We start from the raw sequence: 22,025 nt of genomic DNA on the forward strand, positions 1-22,025 counted from the left end.
TAATTTTATGTTTTCTCGACGTTTCAAGCTATTCTGAATCGAATGAAACCAAATTTGGAAAAAGTATGTATGTGTATGTGTGTGTGTATGTGTATGTGAACAGATTTTTTGCCGTAAATCGACGTTTTCTCAATAACGGCTAGACCGAATTCAAAAATTTAAAAGCCATTCGATATACCTCGTTGAGGATTAGGGTTTATCAATTTTGCGCGTCGATCAGCCAAGCCGTTTCTTTGTAAATCGCAGAAAAGTGAAAAAAATTTCGTCCACGTTTTAAATCGCAATTCTCAATCGATTTTGAATTCAAAAACCGTTCGAAAGATATTGGTTGGGCAGAACGGCCGTGCCGTTTTCTTGTAATAAAGTGTTAAAAAAAAAATTTTCGACGATTTTCCTTATTATTTTTTTGTCAGTAGATACCTTAGTCTTCTAGATCATACTAAAATATTACCGCTTTACGACAACTTGTTTAGCTTTAAAAATTCGCCAAAGTTTGCAAAAATTGGTATCGGTTTTTTGGCATTTGTCAAAATTAGACCTTTCATCGACGTTTGCTCAGAAACGCCAGAACTTATTTCAGAAATTTAAAAGACATTTGATGTATCTTCATGAGGACTATAATTTGTCAGTTTTGTGAGACGATTTGCCGAGCCGTTGCTTTGTAATTTGAAAAAAAGTGTTAAACTTTTCGTCCACATTTAAGCTCAAACTACCGAATCGATTTTAAAAAATTAAAAACTATTCAAAAGATATTAGTTGGTAATGATACTGATTAGTTTTAGGTGAAAATCTACCGAGCCATTTTCTTGTAAATAACTGTTGAAAAAAAAAAATTAAGCCGATTTTTATGGATTTTTTTTATCGATATATATCATGGTCTTATAGAACTTACTGTGATATTACGGCCTTACGACAAGTAGTTGAATTTTAAAAATTCATCAAAGTTTGAGAAAATGAGTAGTTTTTTTGACGTTAGCCAACATTAAAATTAGACGATTTACTTGGTATAACGATAGAGTACTTGATCTTAATGAACATACTAAACCATTAAAGTCCTATGGAAACTGGATCAATTGTAAAAATTGTTGATTTTTGAAAATTTGCTTTTAGAAAATACTACGTGTTAACGTGTTCGTTCGTTTTCAATTGTGTATAATAAATCCACTCGGAATACTTTTAATTATTCATAAATTAATTTATATTTTATTGATTAAGTCGATTATTTACACATATCGGGAAGTTCATGTAACTTGCTTCAAGGCTAAATACCAATACCAACTAGTTTAAACTGAATTTACATCTTTATTAACTTCCCGTAGGGTAAATTATTGTAATCATCCAAAAATCGAAATTGAAAATTTTTACATTTATTCACGTTTTGAAGGTTTCTGAACATTTTGGCATACCTTTGAAAAAATTGATATGTGTGTGTATGTATGGACATAATTTTTCGTCCACGTTTTGGAGCGCACGGATCAACCGATTTGAATAGTTTAAAAAACATTCGACTCCTATTGATAGGGAGATGTGCTGATTAGATTTTGGCAAAGGCAGGTCTAGCCGTTACGGAGATACGAAGCAAAGAGTGCTGCAAATACAATGTTTGCAATACGAAATTGCATCGTAAACTTCTCCTAATTGATATTTTAAGGGACGAATTGTATGTATTTATCTTTCCCATTTGTTGTTTTAAAGTGAAATTTTTAATGAAATTTTAAAAATATTATTTATAGATTAGTAAAAGATGCAAGGAAAGAATATATTTCTTGAATGATATTGAAAGAACTATATTATAAATTTTATATCCAAATCTCGTTTTGGCGCCCCCTAAGACGTGCGCCAGTATTTTTTGCATGCATTCAATCAAGGTAGAACCGGCCCTGCAAAAAATAGTGAAACGCGCTGGTTAGTTTTTGGCAAAAACAGGTTTACCCGTTTGGAAGAAACGGAGCAAAAAGTGCTAAAAATTACAGTTTTAATGAAAACGGAATACTTGGTTCAAATAATTTGCTTTTGTTGACAGCCTGAAGAAACGATTACTTTTTGTTGAAGGCAAATATTTTTTATTATATCGACTGGACTTGAATCAGAGATACCGGCTTAAAGCCTGCTGTCAAGCAATAGTGACAATTTTTTTACTTGGAAATACAGAGAGCAATATGTCCAAGTGAAAATAGCCCTTGTCCGGCATTGCTGAAATATCCCAATTAGAATGGCGACTGTGAAGTTGTCTTCTAATAGCGTTCAGTTTAAAAATAAACTATATCTCAAATAGAGTAAGAACAATCACTGGATTGCCTACTAACACTGTCGTTCTTAGTAATAAGCAGTGCTTAATACAGCTTATAGAACATGTAATAGTTTGATTGCTGTAAATTATAAACATAAAAAGTTTTTTATTTCAATTTTTTAAATTCAAAAAGCACAGATCAAATAATATCAGCAGATATTTAAGAAAAACATTTTGTAAAGATTGTCATAAAGTCCAATATAACTTACTGCAACTAAATCCGAGACGTCAACGCTAACCAACTATTTCAAATCCAAAAATATCACAAATATTATTACACTGCGCTCTAGTTTTACTTAACAAATTTATGGTTCCTAACAAAGAAAGTTTATATTGAATCAAACATTCATTATTATATATACAACATATTTATAATTATCACAATATATACATTGGCATATAATAATTATAATTCATCATATATTAATTATATATAATAACATAAAAAAGATGTTTTTTATTTTTCTAGCGGTACAAAAATTATCAAGACAAGTTACAAGATTCTATATACATGTTATGCTCAATACAACAAAATGAAAAAAGTAAGTTCAATATTTGATTGAACTAATTTGCACATAAATATTCTTGTGAATAATGAAAGTCACAGTCTACTAAAAATAATTAGTTCTCATACATATTGTTATATTTTTTTATCAGTTCGTAACATCAACTTTATTAAATAAATAAAGTATATTAAAAATCAAAGGCCGCCCCAAAAATTTATCAAAAAATTTATCCAGACTGAATAAAAATGAAATTTACCCATTTCAATAAAATCACTTAAAATTTCTAAATTGTGTTTTTAGCATGTATTTGAATTTATTTGAACATTTATTTGAATTAACATGTATTTGAAAAAAAAAAGATAAGAATAAAATACTATATCATAAATATTAGAAGATTTTTTTTATAAAAGTAGCGACAATTTTTCCAATACATATTCAACTTCTGATTGTTACTTTTTTCGAAATTAATGTAAACATTATCCAAAAAAATGACAACAAATTACCAATAAATAAGAAGGAACAGTATTTACTGATAGTTAAAAAACTGATGTGGGACTATTAAATATAGTACAAACTCGTTTAAAACATATTTATTTTATTTAAATTAATGCAAATCTGATAAACGACCTAATAATTACGTGACAGTAAAACATTTATAATAGTTTTTTAGTAAATTGAAGACGCTGATTCCAAAAATGTAACAAAACTTTGCTAACAGCTTTAGTTTTTGGGATATACCAATGTGCTAGTTTTACCTCAAATTAAAATGAAAAATAACACATATTTTATTTTATGTCTTCAAAGGTCTTTTTATGTAATTTTCGAGTGTGGACAAGGTCTGACTGATTTCGTCGCAGACTTCAACATTTGTTAGCCATCATGTGGAAGTCCACCTCTCTTGATATTCCTTTCTCAAAGTCCTGATGGTAGATTCTCTCGCCTGACTCTCTGTTTATTTCTCGACTTTATTCATTGAATTTACGAAAGTTGATCATCTTTATCATCATGTATAGAGGTCGTGTAGCTGATTGTCGTAGACCCCAAAACCATTGGGGTCATGGGGTATGACCATTTGCTTCTATTGCCTGAATTTATTCCATTGATATTTATCACGCAAAAGAAACAGTCGTCGTGGCGATTCTGAGTGTTGTCCAAATTATAGGGGAATTAAAATTATGGCATATATTTTTCTTTCTAGACATTAAAGTAAACACATTACGCAATTTTGGCACATAGTATGCAAAACCCATGCATATCCCATGTGTTAAGTTGCGCAATTCAATTTAAAGTAGTTGAAATACGCTGCCTTTACGCAGTTTGATATAGGTTCTCGGTATTTGTCAAAAACATTTTGACCACAGATTATCAAAAACTATCTGGATCATGGATACAAAATCTTAAGGGGGTATTCTACTGTAGAATTTTGAAAAAATCGAAAAAATTTTTTTTTCATATTTTCAAAGTTTAGTTATTCAAAAATATGTCATTGAAAGGATTTTTCAAAATTATTATTATTTCCTGAGTTATAGCCGTTCTAGTGACGTGGCCTCGGTTCGGGTCCGACTTGTCTCAAAACTTTGAACGCGTTTTTCTCGGAACTACTTTTTTCGAGCTGGCGGTAAGGATATCTCGAGTTCTAATGAACCGATTTACTTCAAATTTGGAGAGGATCTTCTCTAGACATCGCTTTATCGTATGGACCTTGCCCAAAACTATAACTTTTCATTTAGTATTTTTAAAAAATTTGGAATTGTTAAAAAAACATGAAAAAAACTAATTTTTTTTTCAAACTGCCGCCATTCGAACAAAAATTTTTTTTTCAGCTTATCCAAGGTTCATACGATAGCGACATCTATTATAATTAAGAATCCATCTATTTTTTATGTTTCAAATCACCAGGAGGGTTGGAATCATGTACGCCAGGACACCCTCTTTTTTTGGGAACCCCCACTTTGACGGCTCATAACTTTGTGAATTTTAATTATTTTTTTTTAATAATTTTTTTATATAATAATAAAATATCAATAAACAAATGAAAAAAAATCGATAATAAAAATATTATTTGTTTCCTTTATACAGCGCTTCAAAAACCGGGCGAAATTCATGACTCTACAGTAGAATACCCCCTTAAAGGCGGAGCCATACTAAAAACAGCGACAGGAAAAACGAAAGTACATTTGAAATCAGCGTTCTCAGTAGATTTAGTATAGTTTCAGTAAAAAAACAAAAGTGCTATTTTTGTCACACAGTATAATTAACAAATATATAAAACCTTAAACAAGCGCGCCTGTGGATTCAATTGTTGGCTAAATGGCTAAATTTTCTAACAAGTATTTATATATATATATATATATATATATATATATATATATATGTGTGTGTGTGTGTGTGTGTGTGTGTGTGTTCTAATTGTGAAGTAATACAAGTCTGTAATAATTATACAATCTAAATTTGGATGGAATCACGGAAGTATACCAGTGGGTAGCAGTGCCAATTTCGTGTTGGCGCTACTTATCATTGTCCTCATGAGCTCCAAGTCTTCATAGGTGACATTCCATCCGCTCAGTTGACCGAGCACGGTAAGGACGGGGCATCTGTCCATCATTATCTGAACAAATTTAAAATAACAACATCAATACATATTTATCAATTATAATAATATTAAACTACATTTACAAGTTTAGAGGTTTAACACTTTGGGGACAGCTGTCCACCTCAGTGGACAAACATACTCTGTGAGGCACAGGCTATTTTATAAACAATGACTCAGTTTGCATCGAAAAGTTGAATAAATTACATATAGCAGTGATAAACAGTATTGTATCTTGAAAATAATTTTATTTTTTTTAGTAGTATTTTTAGCCCTTTTCTTTGCTATATGTTCTTTTTTTTAATATTTAAAACGACCGAGCGCTTTTAAAAATGGCAAAACGACTTTTAAATATGGCAAAACGACTAGTAAATTTTGTGAATTAAGCAGTAGTGAAGATAGTTTCAAATAGACATTCATACAGACCAATTTTACGAAATTACTATTCGCACCGATGATATTGATGAATGTGATGATGATATTATCCAACCAACAAAAAGAAGAAGTTCGACAAAATAAATGAATAGCGGCAAGACATTAGCGAATGTGCCGATTTTCCTTCAATAATCGAGTTTGACATACATCAACAAACACCCCGACTACAAATACCAAGCAATATAAGACATCCAATAGATTATTTTACATTATATTTTATAAATGAATTATTAGACAATATAATAAAAAAAATAAACCATTATGGCAGCAAAAAAATGACCAAATATACTGACTAATCAGTGGCATATTCTAAATTCTAAAAGAAAAAGGGATTGTATTGTCTGTTCTGACAGAAAAGCACCAGAAGGAAGGCGGCGAACAATATTTTACTGTAAAACATGTCAAAATCAACCAGCTATGCATTTTGGAAATTGTTTTGAACGTCACCATTCTTTATAAAATGATCAAAAATAAATTGATATTAAAAAGGTATGTCCTTTAATGACCACAAATTTTTATCAAACAAATTGCATAACATACACAATGAAATCAAGTTTACAGCCGGTAGATTGTTTTGAAATCGGTGCCGTCCCGAAAGTGTTAAACATCAAATATTTATAGGAGATATTCGCGTGTAATTTCATATACAATATCATTTGATTTTTTCTTCAAAAAATGATTCAATACAAAATCAAATAGTATCTAGAAAAATGAACACAAAAAACAAACATACATAAAATTCTGAGTTCACAGAAATTAATTAATAATTATCTAAATAGAATCTTTATACTTGTGTCACCGAACTAACGAGCAGACTAAAAATTTCTTTAGTTGTAATAAAAATGTTACCTGCCATTGATACGAATCGAATGTTTCTAGAATTATTCAAATCGGTTGACAAAAATTTGTATCCGCACACACACATCCATTTTTTCTTAAGTATGCCAAAATGTTTAGAAATCTTCGGATCCGAAATTAATACAAAAAATTAAATTAGATTTTTTTGCGATTGCTTTAACTTACCCAACGGTAAGCTTATACCCCACGAGAAGTTAATAAAATCATAAACTCCGTACATGATATCGGTAATCGTGCCAGTATTTTCCTATATCAGATACTTAATATTTCACGAAATAATTTTATATCTTAAAAACAATATTTCGACGTCTTTAATGAAATGGCGATAAATAATAAATGTTCATGCACTAAAGAGTCCTATGAAAATTGGTTGAATTATACGAATATTAAAATTTGGAATAATAGGCGCTTTCAGGGCATACAATCTCATATGTGCGCCTTGTAATTATAACTTATATAATTACAGATATTATAAATGTATTTGTGATATATCAATTGGAATTGGTAATTAGTGAAAGCAAAAATTTTATTTTCGAAATAAATTTATTCAAATTGCTAAATCTTAATTTTGCTTGATTAAGTCAATGTGTAAATAACGCATATCGGAAAGTTCATGCAACTTAAGGCAAAATGCCACTTACACCTAATGATAATTTCTCACAGATTTGGAATCATTTAGAAAAAAATCTTTTATTCAAATACATCACTTCTGTACATGTGATCAACAAAAATAGTTAATGTTTGGATCCAAACGAATTTGGATCAGAGCCCAACTGCAAAAGAAGTACTCGACAAAAACGAATAGTGCTTGGAAACATTAAACGGAAAAAAACTTACATTTTATTTCAAAATTAAAAGTTAATTAACATATTGCTATTTCACAATTCAATATTATCATCTTTCGATAATTGATTCATAACTTTTGGTTAAAACATAACTTATTCAGCTTTAGAAAGTATTTAGCTATTGGAAAAGGTAGTTTCTACTAGTTGCGTCTATTTTATTAATATCAATCTATTTTGATAGGATTTATCATAACATATATTTTTATGACAATTACTATCAAATAATTAAAAATATTTTAAGCGATTTAATTTTAATTTTATAACTATACTATGTAAATCAGAAGTCAAAATAAATAAAAAAAACTATACTTCTTTAATTATAAACAAAATAAAATTTTCATAGAACTCACCTCGGCACTGGCTGTTGATAGATATGATGCATTCAGAAACCACAAATCTTCTAAGTAAGGAAATTCGTTGTTATTGAATATCCTAAAATTAGTAAGCATAGATATTAAAATATACATAAATATAAAATCATAAATCATAATTTTATTAAACATATTTTAATTTTAAAAGTTTTATTGTAGTTATACTTATAATTTGACTTGCAAAGGAATGCGTTAAATGTCTAACACTTAAAACGCATTTAGTGAGCAAGTGGACATTTCTTATTGGTAATGGGTTATATTCACCGTTTGACGAATCAGTTAATTCTAATTTTTAGAACACGTAGTAAGAGTAATTTATTTGATGATTTAATGTCGCAAAACCAATAACATCGAAAAAAGAATATCAGGCGCTAGGCGCTAGGCGCTGAATAACAACTAAAAACTGCTGGACCTTCTACTAATTTACAATAAATGACTGCTGAAGCTTCTTTAAAAGTATCAACCGAGAATATATAATGTATAACAGAACTAGAAACAAAGCTCAACAAGATTTTACGAGAGCTGCAAAAACCTACAACGGTTCAATGAAAATTGCTGGTGAAAATACCAGCAATATTGCTGACGCAAATGCAAATAGCTCATAATAACATTTGAAGATTCACCGAAAACAATTTTGGTTTCGCATGCTCAATGGTTTAAACAATATTTGAGAGAACGCTCTACGGAAGTTCTGGGCAGAATTATACCAAATATATTGGCAATGAGAGAAAGTATTAAATTGTGTACAACGTATTTCGAATCAGTGCAACGTAACAATATACTAGCTTATGCAGTTTATAACTGCTTCTTCAGTTATTTTTCTCTCTGTATAATTGTCAATTAGTATAAGCAATGTTTTAAATTCATTATTACCAGTATGTTTTTCTTGATATGAACTCATGGTGAATGATAAAATGGATGTATGTGTGTGTGTGCGCGTGCATGTGTGTGGGTTCGGATACAAATTTTCGTCGACGATTTCTGGAACACGGATGAAGCAATTTGAATAATTCAAAAAACATTCGATTCGTATTGGTAAGAAGACGTGCTGATTAGTTTTTGGCGAAGGCAGGTCTAGCCGTTCCGAAGATATGGGGCAAAAAGTGCTAAAAACGGAAACTCAGTTTTAAGAGGACGGAGCGTCCGATGTGAATAATTTAAAAATCATTTTACTTGTATTAACACGATGAAGAACTGATCAAATTTTCATGAAGGTAATTCTAGCGGTTTCGGAGATCTAGTAAAAAAAAGTAAAAAAAATGCCATTTGGCGGTCAAAAATGATTATTAGACATATGCACATCAAATTATCAGATATTTTATAGAGATTTTAACAATAAGCATAAATTTTGTTTACATTTCCGTACCAATATTTATCCGTTAGACGGCGACGCGGCGCTTACGCGCTTCGATATCTATGCTAAAACAGTACGATTGCTTAGAAAAAATGTTCTGAATTTCCAAAATATATCAAAATAAATTTTTCTTCAAAAATTCTTTTTTTTTTCAAAAAAAAGTAAATTTTTGTTAAAAATTATAGTTTCCAAAAATCTAATTTTTTCACAGTATTTTTTTTTTCAAAATGTTAATCTTTTAAACAATTTGCCTTAAGGCACGATGCCATGCGTCCCACTAGTTGTTAATATATATTTAATTGTCTAATTTAACGAAATGGCTGCTTTCTTAGGGTAGAGCGTAGCGCACTATTATCTCAAAATCAAGGAAATGTGTTATTTTTCAGCAATACCGTGTTAAAGTATAGGGCATAAGACAGTAGTTTCCAACCTTTCCTTTCTTGCGTCCCCCTTTCGAAAGAAAAAAATATTGCGCCTCCCCTAATTTTTCTAACAATTTATTTTAAATATACTTGAAATATACTGAAATTATGCCAAATGATACGCAGTATTATAAAAAATATACGTACAAACGTAACTGTTTATTATAAGAAAAAATAATTTCAAATTTAATGAAAATTTAAATTAGCACAAATTTTCTTAAACCGCGGCACCATTGCAAAAATCGCTGTTCTCAGTCGCTTTTCTATCACTAAGCGAGATCGGCACTTTGTTTTTAATACTGCCTCTCCAGAAAAACCTGTTACACATAAGTAAGATGTCACAAATGGTAATAAAATTTGTAAAGCATTATTTGTCGAAGTAGAAAAATCGTCCTTTACTCGTAACCAATAATCTGTTTGTTTGTTAAGGACTCATAACTACTTATGTATTTCATGAGAAGCAATCCATCAATTAACTATTCTCTTAAGTGTGGGATATTTTTGATATTAGCTCTTACGTCTAATAGTTAACATATGATTGAATGTTGCAGCTACGTCCACGAAGGACGATTTCCTCTTGGAATTATATTGTGATCTATAACCCCAAGTGGAAATTTGACATCAAAGCTACCTGATGTGCTATCACTAGATAAATCAATTATCATTTACTGCTCTGCTGTTGAATGACCAAAATCATCATGTTTCTCAATGACAAATGGATTTCTAATTCTTTCGTATTTGGACATATCTAGATGTTTAAAGTAATGCGAAAATTGCTTCCGTAGACTAGTCATGTGATTGATAATAAGATCTTTACTTACTTCTATTTCATCAGAAACACAAGTAATTTGAAAAGTGGGAAACAAGTTAAAGTTATCAGTTTTGATAGTAGCTTCCACAATTCTAACTTTTTCATATAAAAGCCGTAATCATGTCTTTCTGAACAAAAGCATGAATTTGAGATCCTTGCATTGGTTTATTTAAATCGCTTAGTCGTTGAAAAATACCAACTAAATACGCAAATTTTGCATCGTGTTCTAAAACAAGGCCGCTTCATCTCTTTTGTTATCAGCAAGAAATATATCATTTTTTTGAGCTCAAACACTCTTTGAAGTACTTTATTACGTGAAAGCCAACGTGCTTCACAATAATAAAGTAGTAGATTTGTCCTGACAAAATTGCAGCAAAAATTGTGGATTACTTGCACGTATCTTGCTGATTTGTTTTTGACACTTACCTAGCATTTAAATATAATATTTTTGAAACAGCTTCGGGCCCCCTCTTGGGCGCCAAAGGTTGGAAATCGTTGGCATATAAGATGTGCAACTAGCCATCGTCTCAAATCGGGCGATGTTGATATCATAAAATAAACAAAGGCAAATTGCTAGAACTTTCCGTACGGAAAATTAAATTTTTTAAAACAACCTTTAAAATTTTTTGAAAACTTAAAAAAAAATAGATTTTTGAGAATTTTAAAATTTTTGGAAAAATTTGAAAATTTATTTTTGTATTTCGAATTTTTTAACTTCCCGTAGGGTAAGTTATTGTAATCGTCCAAAAATCGAAATTGAAAATTTTTACATTTCCAGTCACGTTTTCGGGCGCACGGATCAACCGATTTGAATAGTTCAAAAAACATTCGATTCCTATTGAAAGGGAGATGAGCTAGAATAGAGGTAGAAATCGAGTTTTTAAGAGAACGGAGTATTCGATTTGAATGATCTAAAAAACATTCAATTAGTAATGATTGGGCAAAGTGGTTATTAGATTTTGGCAAAGGTAGGCCCAGCCATTTCAAAGATACAAAGCTAAATGTTAAAAAAATGGCAGTTTTTGAGAGAACTAAGCGTCCGATTTAAATAATTCAAAGAACTTTCTGCTTGTTCTAACAAAATAATTGACTTTGGAAAAAAAAATTGTTTCAAAATATTTTTTTTTATCAATTTTTTTTGTATATCGAAAATAAATCAGATTTTATTTTTAATTTTGACTAAAGTTCTAATATACTTTAAACAAATAATTTCAACTTTGCTATTCAATTTATATAATTTTTATAAATATTAGACCAGCAATTTGCCTTAAGGCAGGATGCCACACACCCCACTAGTTTTATACTTTTTTTTTGAAGCAATTGTGCTGCGTGACTGTTTTAGAGAATAATGGGTAAACATTGGTACGGAGCTCATAGAAATGTAAACAAAATTTATGCCTACCTATTATTAAAATTTCTATAAAATATCTGATAATTTGATATGCATATGTCTAATGATCATTTTTGGCTGCATTTTTTTCACTTTTTATAATCAAACTCTGAAATCTCTATACTTGCCTTTGCATTTTTTGTTTGAAAATTCAAAAAAAAATGTAATAAAAAAAATTGTTTCTCCAAAAGCAATCGTCAACGTTATCAACAAAAGCAGAAAGTTTTTTGAATCAATCAAATCGAATGCTTAGTTCTCGCAAAAACTGCAATTTTTTGCACTTTTAGCTTTGTATCTCCGAAACGCCTGGACCTGCCTATGACAAAAATTGTCGACGAAAAATTGTATCCACACACGCAGACATCTTTTTTTTCTAAGGTATTCAAAATGTTCAGAAACGTAAAGATATGCAAAAACTTTTAATTTCGTTTTTTGGAGGATTACAATAACTTACCCTACGAGAAGTTAAAAAATAGAACTTTATGCTAATGGCTTTACCATTTTGCACCGCTTATAAATTAAAAATGAGCCAGGTGTCATATTTTACAAAAATAGCAAAAAAGATATATTTCTACAATAATAAATCAGCTGAAAAATTTTATTAAGCCTAGCTCGTTAGTTTGTTTGATATGTTTTATTTGTTGTTATGTAGTTGGTTTGGTTTATATAAAATTATAAAATTTACAAATATTCAAAATAAGACATTTGTCCACTATCCTGCCCTATATCAAATAGGTATAGTTAAAATATTTTAATAATTTTGATGTTGAAATATGTGAGATTAAATCTTCAGGGCAATATATCAATTAAAAATTGTAAAAATATATAAAATTTTCATTATTTCCATACGTTTCGATATATAATCTTATGTCATATTCAGTTCAATGTAAATTGGAAAGTTTCTAGTTAACTGAAAATAATAATAATAATCACAATAACACTGCGATACTATTTCTTGTCAACACAAACAAAAATATTATTTTCAGATTGAAATTTTTTGTGTTGGGTAAAACTAAGCAAGATTCAAAAACAAGCCGAAATATGTACACCACATATGGGGTTTTTTTAGATAGAGAGAAAAATGTACAACCTACGGTATGGTATATATATCAAGTTTTATTAGACTTATGCAAATGCTACAATTAGTTCGAATAATATTTTTGATACTAAGCATATAACAAATTATAATAGTGCCAAGACGAGATTTGTCAAACTTTTTCAATGCTTAATATGTTTCACAATGGACGTGAAATATCCACAAAAAACTTTCGTGAACGCACGCGAATTGTTCACAATTTTTTAACAATTATTATAATCTAATATAGGTTGAAGAATATAGTTTGTGATATATATAAAAGAACTGTCACAATGACATCTCTAATTATGTTTTCAAAGTTTAAATAATCACCTGAAAATATCATCATCTGTGAAATTGACATCTCCAACTGATAATCGCTTAAGCTTTGGCGCGTGTGTCATCAGATAAGAGAGAATTGAATTTGAAACTTTACTATGCAAAATTTCTAAATTTTGCAAATTAAGAAATTTGATTTCTTCTGATTTCACCAAACTGTCCATCATATATACTTCTAAACCAGTCAAGCTAGGGCAATGGTCAGCCAATTTACTAAAATCTATTGTTCCTCGACCTTGAATCACAGATAAATGTACCAATGTTTCCCCGCAACTTTGAAGTAATAAATGAAGATCCATGCAACGAAAATTGTGAAGCTTCAGTTTTGTTAATTTCAGTTGATCAATTTTTGACACAACTCCCTGCCCTGGGTTGTCCAGGTAGAGGCAATCGATATCTGGGCAGATTTCCAAAATCGCATTCATTGTACGAAGATCTGTTTCTGTGTCATGTATATAGTTCAATTTTGATCGAAAATGTTTCGATTTTCGTGTGTAAATGTGGTAGATCGCTTTACCGACGAAAGAATATGTGACTAAATTAATCAGATTAGGCAGATTATATATCAATTCAGCTATGTCAGTGTGGCAAATGTTCTCTTCTCCTAGAATGCCAATGTCGACCACAGTCAATGTTTCTCTCGTTATTCCCGTATAAAGCGATTGTATACCGATTTCTGTGATATCAGTTTCTCCTGATATATCTAAAAATTTCAAGTTTGCGCAACTTTCCCCTATATGATGAAGTAATTCATCATTTGCTATATAGGGTATGGTTAAGCGATTTAAGTTCTTCAGTTTTCTCACAATATCGAATAAATAGTACATATTTTCTTCTTTAACCCATACACCCTTCATGTTGAGTGTTTTAAGACCGGCACCTTGAACAGAAATTACTTGAAGAATGCGTTCGTAATACGAGACGGGAAACATTCCTGTTGCCAAAAAGGTGACAGTTTCTTTTAGCAGCAATTGCATCGACAAAAAACGACAGGAGGGATTTAAGTAATCGGTACATAGTATTGCTTGTAAAAGGTCCTGATACACATCCGTGGTGGCATTGCATTTCTCGAAATATGAACACAAATCGATCAAACACAATGTAGCTTCTAATTCGTCATTGGCGGAAGCCAACGCGCGCATTAGACCTTCCGCGAGCTCTGTTATCGCACATTCGCCCAAAGTGGCAACCGGACATTTGGGTGACATTTTTTCACTTTAAAAAAAAAAATCACAAGCCCACTGACCGAGAGCCGCGCGCGTGCGAAACTAACCACTAAGATCCTAATAATACTACAATTGTGTATACAAACTACATGCAGCAGAATTGGGCAAATCGCCATGGTATTATACAACGTATCAATATGACGCGGTATTCTATTTTAAGCTTTTACAAATTCTTAAAGACCTGCGCAGAGCTAGAAGTACATTTTTATAAATTCTTAGAATTTGTAAATTCAAAGTTCAGCATGATTGGAATTTCCTGCCTGTTACAAATCATTTTGCGCCACATGTTCGTTTTCAAAACTTTAATTTATAATGTTTATTACTCGTTTTTACGAACATAATTTTTTCCCTTGAGACACTTCAGAATTTATTTCTGTAATATTTGAATCCGTATCGGCGATGTTGACGAAAAAATTTCTATTTTGTAAATATGATTTTATTAATGGAAATATAGTATCTGGTAAACATCTCTTAACTTTATACATTATGCCAGACCTTTTCAAATGCCTGCTTGAGATCAAAAAAAGCCGCAGAACAGTACTTTTTTATGTAGTGCAATATTATTTATGTTTACCTATTATTCAATGAATTTGCTCAATTGTTGAATCTCGAAACCCAAATTGATAATTCGGAATATAATTTTGTTCTTGTAGGGTTATTTTAATCCGTTGAAGGATTAGCTTTTCAAATATTTTGGATATGCAAGACAATAAACTAATAAGCCTGTAAGAAGATAATAGATGAGGAGCCTCTGGTTTGACTATAAGGATTATTTTTGCTCTTTCCCAAGACTGTGGAAAAGTTTTCATTCTCAGTATAGAATTGTAGGGGGAAGTCCCCGAGTGCCGGACACCTAAGGTTATTTATTAATAAATCAAAAAATATTTTACGAAATGTTTATTAAATTATGACTTATGTCATGTAACAAAGTTAGAAATCAAACTAAATTAACAAAAACGCAATATTTGCTAAACCATAATTAATACTCAAACTTTGGTAACAAAAAATGTGATTTTACGAAGTGGCACCTAGTACCGGACCTTTCAAAATAACCCATATGTAGGCACCTCTACACCCTGGAATATCTGCACATTTGTGTTTGACGAATATTCCTAAATATTCCAAAAAAATCACTAATTATCCACCCTTTTGGCTGGGTCACACCGATGCTCTCAGCTGGAGCATTCATCATAAGATTTTCATTATTTGATTAGAAAATACGAAAAATGGGGGTATGTAGTGACCGTTAGCACTCATACAGAAAAAAATTAAATAATTCGAATAAATTACGTCCATTCTCACAAGAAATATCAATATGTTTACTTCCGGCGCTAAGGGACGACTTAGTGTCCGGTGCTAAGGGACAGACAATTTTGTTCATTTGATGGTACCTGCTAAAATTGTTTAAAATATCTAATAATATTCTACCATTTTACGGTATTTTAATTAACAATTAAGTACTACTTTTATTTTTGAATGCCACTAAAAGATAAATGCATAAACACACTAGAATTACTTCCATTGATATTTAGGTGACGCCGTGTTTTTGCGCCTAAAACAACAAAAGGGTTGCTCCCGCCGTGGCCGTGTGCGTCACAGGTGAGTCTTGGCGCGTGATTCTGCACCTGTGTGCCCCCCGCGCTATTTTCACTTGTATTTTTGAATAAAAAGATTTATACTCGCCTAAATAATATAAGGGTTAAATAGAGTGTCCGGCTTTAAAAGCCGTCCGGCGTTACGGGACTTTCCCCTATATTATTGTGAGCATTCTAATAGCTTTTCTTGGAAGTTCTTTTAACATTTTCTAGACTTTTGCAATTTCTTGACTTACTTCAACCACAGCAAAAAGATTAATATTATGAGTTACTAGCGACGGCGGGTCCCGAAGAAAATCATAAATGAATTGTTCATCATTGTAGTTACATTTACCTGAAAATGGCTGAAATGTGAAGCGCAGGTGTTCGGCGAAGGCATCAATTTTTTCTTCTGGACTTCTTGCCCATGATCCGTCTGTTTTTTTAATGGAGGAATTGGTACAATTGTTTTTTTTTTAATTTTTTTATTGCTTTCCAAAGAGAATAATTTGTTTCACTACTTGCAGAAAGATTATGTAAGTAAATTTCAAAAGAATAATTTTTTTAATTAATTATTAAATTTTTCAGGACTCTGCAAGCACTGTTAAATTTTCTTTTATCTACCGGCGATCTAGTTATTTGCCAAATTTTTCTTAATTTTTTCATAAGTAGATATTTTACCTGTTGTAATTAGTGTAAATTGAAACTTTTGTCGATTGTATATAGTCAGTATAAAAAAGTTCTGTCTCGTAATGTTTGATGTTAGACTTGATGATAATAGCAGTGCCACCGTGAGGTCTGTCGTCCGGGTGATTTGTGGTATATGTGTGATAATTTGAAAAACGAATGTTGTGATTTGTCTCGGTAAAATGCGTCTCGGAAATTAGCATAATGTCTACGTCGTTGATAGTTAAAAAATGCTTGAGTTCATGAACATGATTGCTCAAGCCGTTCGAGTTCCATATGCAAATTTTGTTAGTTTAGTTGCATAGACATAATTATTTTTTGTTAGTTAAAATTATTGTTATTAAATTACTAAATTATGCTAAATGTTACTAAATTATGCTCATTTGTTCTGTCAATGTTTTAATCATATTTTTAAGTTCTGTTAAGTCCTAAAGACTTAATTTGTTGTTAGTATTGTTTTCAAAGTTACTATTGTTTATTGAGTTCGTTGTGTCAGTAGGTAAGGTTGTGTTGTTTCTAGTAATATTCGAGTAAGTTACATCTGGTCTTAAAGTAGCATTTGGATTCAAATTTTGAATATTAGTTGTTTTCTGACGTAATGAGTTTTTTTTTTTCAATGTTTTCTTTATAGATGTGACAGCCTTTATAGTTAGCAGGGTGATTTTCATCACAAAGAACACATTTCACTTGGTCGACCTTATTTGCCCACTTGCATTTTTCTATCAAGTGATTTTGAGTGCATTTAACGCATCTGGGGCGCACCCCCAGACTGGGAGTGCGGTGGCAATAATTTTTCGTATGACCATACCATTGGCAGCGAGTGCATTGAACAATTACTCTAGAGAACCTATTTGCCTTTATTTCCAATTTAGTTTCATATAAAAAATCAATTTTATAAAATTGTTTATTATTAGGTTGTTGTTCAAGCTCAATTAAAAACATCACAGGGAACTTTGAGATTCTGCTTTTTATGTTGTCAATACGAGCAACTCCGTGACCTAACTGTTGGGTTTCATCTTTGAGCATAACTGTGTCCGTGCTGAAATGTAGGTTTTTAACCACTATTTTGAACGTTCTTTGACATTTCTCCTGGAAAGAATGCATTTGAATACCTCTTTCTTTAAAATTTTAAGAATTTCATTGTAAAGTTTAGCATTATCAAGATAAACTCTAACTTTAGTTCCGTCTATAACTTTTATATGATAAAGATTTTTTGCTTTGCATTCTAAAAGTTGAGCTAACGGTTTGATATTACGTACCTTCTGTATAAAAATTGGCGGCGGACTGTTAACTGGACTGCATTTATCACTTGAGTCTGCGGTGTTATGATTAGCTAAAACTTCATATATATTGCTGGTGGGAGTTGGGTTCAGCCAGTAATTTGAATTTAAAGATTATCTTGCATGTTACTTCTTCATTTACCTTTTTTTTTGAATTTTTTGTTTCTAACTTCAATCCATTCTGAATCCTTGCTTTATCTTGATTAAAATCGTTTTGAGAAATTGGTCATTATTCTGCTGTAAAGAATCTTGCTCAACAATATCTGTATTAGACCTCTTACACTTGTTAGACCGTTTTCGTTTTGATTGAGGAGCATTCAAAATCCATCTGATCGATATCCGTATTTGACATCTTTAAAAAAGGATTATTAATTTTCCTGTAGAGAAATATTTCACTAGTACGTACTTACACAGGAATGTTTCTAATAAAATTTACAGACCAAAATCATAAAATTCCTAGTTTATTGTCCACCAAGATTCAAAATTTCTTGTGCTCAGTTTTCTTCATTTTTCTCTCAATTAGGTAATAAATTTATCATTGGTGGTGACTTTAATTGTAAACATATTGCCTGGGGTTCTAGACTGACTACAGCCAAAGGTAAGATATTTCATGCAGCCATCGGGCAAAATAACCTCTCCTTTATTTCAACTTGCAGTCCAACATTTTGGCCTTCTGACCCTACTAAAGTTCCAGACCTTTTAGATTTTTTTATTGTAAAAGGTATCGATCATTCAAATCTTAATAATGAATCTAGTTACGATCTCTCTTCAGATCATTCTCCAATACTTGTGACGTTTAGCACATTTCCTACTCCAGTTATCAATAATCATATTCTACACAACAAACTTTCTAACTGGACTCAATTTAAATCCATACTTGATTCAAAATTATTTCCAAAATCTAGGCCTACAAGCGCAATTGATATAGAGAATAAAATAGAATATTTTTCTGAGATTGTACGTGAAACAACCAAGCAGATAACCCCGAATATTATTCCAAGAAATGATAATCTAATAATTCCACAAGAGATTAAGAAGCTAATTGCACAGAAACGAAGAGCAAGACGTACCTGGCAACATTCTCATCTACCTACGGATAAGACATCCCTTAATCATCTCAATAACACGCTGAGGAAAAAAATGAAAGAATGGAAGAATTGTACATTCAGGTCGTATTTATTGCAACTAAATAGGTACGATAATTCCATATGGAAACCAATCAAGAACAAAAGTAAACCCCTACTACAAAACCCTCCTCTGAAAATAACTAACCAAAACGGTTTCATTTGGGCAAAAAGCAACGAAGAAAAAGCGGAGGCATTTGCTGATCATCTAAGTAGCATTTTTAGCGCTCGAAATATTTCCCAAAATAATTTAATTAACAATTTCGTAAAACAACCCATTCATTCTATACCGTTAGGACATTTTTCACCAAATGATGTCTTATGTAAAATTAAAAGGATGAAAAATAGATCTTCGCCGGGTATGGACAAGATTACTCCAAAAATGTTAAAAGAATTGCCTACAAAAGGTATTTTATATATAACGAATATTTTCAACGCCATTCTTCAATATAATTATTGGCCCACAGCGTGGAAGACTGCATAAATTATTATGATCGCTAAACCAAACAAAAACCATCACACTGCTAGTTCATACCGTCCTATCAGTCTTTTATCGATATTATCGAAAATTTTAGAGAGACTTTTGTTGCAGAAATTATCAGAAGATCATCCGAATGATATTTGGATTCCTCACCACCAGTTTGGCTTCAGAAAAAATCACTCTACAATTCAACAATGCAACAGAACGGTGTCTCGTATTCTTGAAGCTATGAATAGAAAGGAACACAGCGTAGCCGTATTCTTAGATGTCAGCCAGGTTTTCGATAAGGTTTCGCACTCAGGACTCCTATATAAAATCAAAACAACTTTTCCAAACTACTTCAATATCTTAAGCCCATATTTGCTTAATAGAAAACTTAGAATCAAAATTAAAGATGTGACTTCGAGCATCAGAAATATAGAATGCGAGGTACCACAGGGCAGTGTGCTAAGCCCTGTACTTTATCTTCTTTTCACAAACGATATGCCCACAGATGATCTTCTAACCATATGCACTTACGCCGATGACATAGCAATTATTTCATGCAATTCCGATTTTAGAACAGCAACTTGTCAGTTACAAAATTATTTATCTAGTCTCGAAAAATGGTTTTTAGATTGGAATATCAAAATCAATATCAAAAAATCTCAGCACATAATTGTTTCTCTAAAACATCACAACAGTCCACCTATCATCATGAACAATTCAATAATTCCACTATGCAATTCTGTTAAATATTTAGGCATGCACATTGATTCGAAATTGACATGGAGAACGCACATTGTATATAAAAAGACACAAATCCAACTGAAAATAAAAGATTTTTACTGGCTTTTTGGAAGAAAATCTGAAATCTCTCTCGATAACAAGGTACTTTTGTACAAAACTATCATAGTGCCCATTTGGACTTATGGAATCGAACTATGGGGTTGCTCATGCAAATCTAACATAAACATCATTCAAAGGTGCCAGAATAAAATTCTGCGTATCCTTACTAATGCGCCTTGGTATATTTCGAATTTTTGCCTACATAAGGATTTGAAAATCTCAACAGTCAACGAAATGATCAAGATTAGAAGTTCATCTTTCAACAATAAATTAATCCAGCATACAAATCCTACAATTCAAGCGATTCACAGACCGATAAGAAGATTGAGCAAGAAATGGCCTTCCGATCTACCAAACACCTAGCCCAATGTCTGCACGCGTCCTGACGTAGTACGCAACATACATCATCACGTCATCGTTCATTTATGTTATTATTTTTGTATTACTGTTTTAATTTAATTTTTATTTTAACATTTTTCATTTTATATTCAATGTATTGCATTTTTTGTTTTTTTTTTGTATTTTTTTTGCTCATATCAATTTTGTAAATAAGACATTAAAGTCTTGATTAACAAAATTAAATAGTAACAAAAAAAAAATAAATAAATAAGTTATTTGAAAATTGAATAAATATAATAATTTTCCAAATTATGAATGTCACAATATTTTGTTTTTTTATGATGCCAAATGCCATGCCAAATTCACTCTAAAAAAAGAACAACGCATTTTTGGCAATATTTTTTATTACTGTTTGTGAATATTTTTTAATGTTTAAAGATTTTAATATTTTAAGTCTCTAAGTTCTATCATAAAATTATATTAAACCGTTTAAATCAGTGGTCGGGGAACCGGGGTAAATTACCCCAAATGGGGTAAAAGTGGAATTTTTGGGGGTAAAAGGTATATATTTCCAAAGCACTAAATCAGCTTCAGTAAAACCTACTACCGAAAAGAAAATCTGCATTAGCAAAAAATGTAAAGTTTTTGCATTAAAACAAACTAAATATTTTGCGTGGTGAAGCTGAGACTTACCTTCTTTATTATACAGAAGTAAGGTAGCTCTCACGCGGAAATATTTTAAATTGAGTATGGACTCTTAAAAATGAAGCTGAAATCTCTATGGTTTCTCAAAAAAATATTCTTGCTGAAAATTTTAAAAACGCTTCCAGGGTTGCATATCTCGCATATTTAGCAGACTTGAAATTTTGAAGAAATTGTGTCAAAGATGAAGCAACACCATTTCTCCAAATCGTAATGTTCTTATATTACATGTATGCGTAGGGTAAGTTATGGGAATGGGCCGAAAATGAAAATTTTTGCATTTCTTCACGTTTCAGAGGTTTTTGAACATTTTGCCATAAGAAGAAATGGATGTGTGTTTGTGTGTGTTTTGTGTCCGCATTTTTTCGTTCACGTTTTCGAGCGCACGGATAAACCGATTTGAATGGTTCATTCAACATTCAGTTCCTATTGATAAGGAGATATTCTGATTAGTATTTGGCAAAGGCAGGTCCAGCCGTAACGGAGATACGGAGTAAA

At 31.2% G+C, this 22,025-nt stretch overlaps 1 protein-coding gene across 1 annotated transcript; it reads right to left on the bottom strand.

Annotated features, from left to right (window-relative positions):
• Positions 1–4,893: 4,893 nt before the first annotated feature.
• LOC113377678 lies at positions 4,894–14,528 on the bottom strand. The gene is made up of 3 exons (XM_026618073.1): positions 13,281–14,528; positions 7,875–7,956; positions 4,894–5,404 (listed from the first exon to the last, which is right to left on the bottom strand). The coding sequence occupies exons 1-3, from the start codon at positions 14,492–14,494 to the stop codon at positions 5,258–5,260; spliced, it is 1,443 nt and encodes a 480-aa protein (XP_026473858.1). The 5' UTR covers positions 14,495–14,528; the 3' UTR covers positions 4,894–5,257.
• Between the last annotated feature and the right edge of the window lie 7,497 nt (positions 14,529–22,025).

The sequence above is a fragment of the Ctenocephalides felis genome, unplaced genomic scaffold, assembly GCF_003426905.1.
Source record: "Ctenocephalides felis isolate EL2017-DRISC unplaced genomic scaffold, ASM342690v1 CF-g0.4_SCAFFOLD_01886, whole genome shotgun sequence".
NCBI classification, from domain to species: Eukaryota; Metazoa; Arthropoda; class Insecta; order Siphonaptera; family Pulicidae; genus Ctenocephalides; species Ctenocephalides felis.

What these genes read in the sequence shown, in the direction of transcription:
- LOC113377678 (XM_026618073.1), bottom strand. Translation starts at nt 14,494, where the DNA reads ATGTCACCCAAATGTCCGGTTGCCACTTTGGGCGAATGTGCGATAACA. An exon ending in ACAGATGATGATATTTTCAG is followed by an intron (nt 7,957 to 13,280) that starts GTGATTATTTAA and finishes TACTAATTTTAG; the next exon opens with GATATTCAATAACAACGAAT. An exon ending in TATCAACAGCCAGTGCCGAG is followed by an intron (nt 5,405 to 7,874) that starts GTGAGTTCTATG and finishes AAATTTGTTCAG; the next exon opens with ATAATGATGGACAGATGCCC.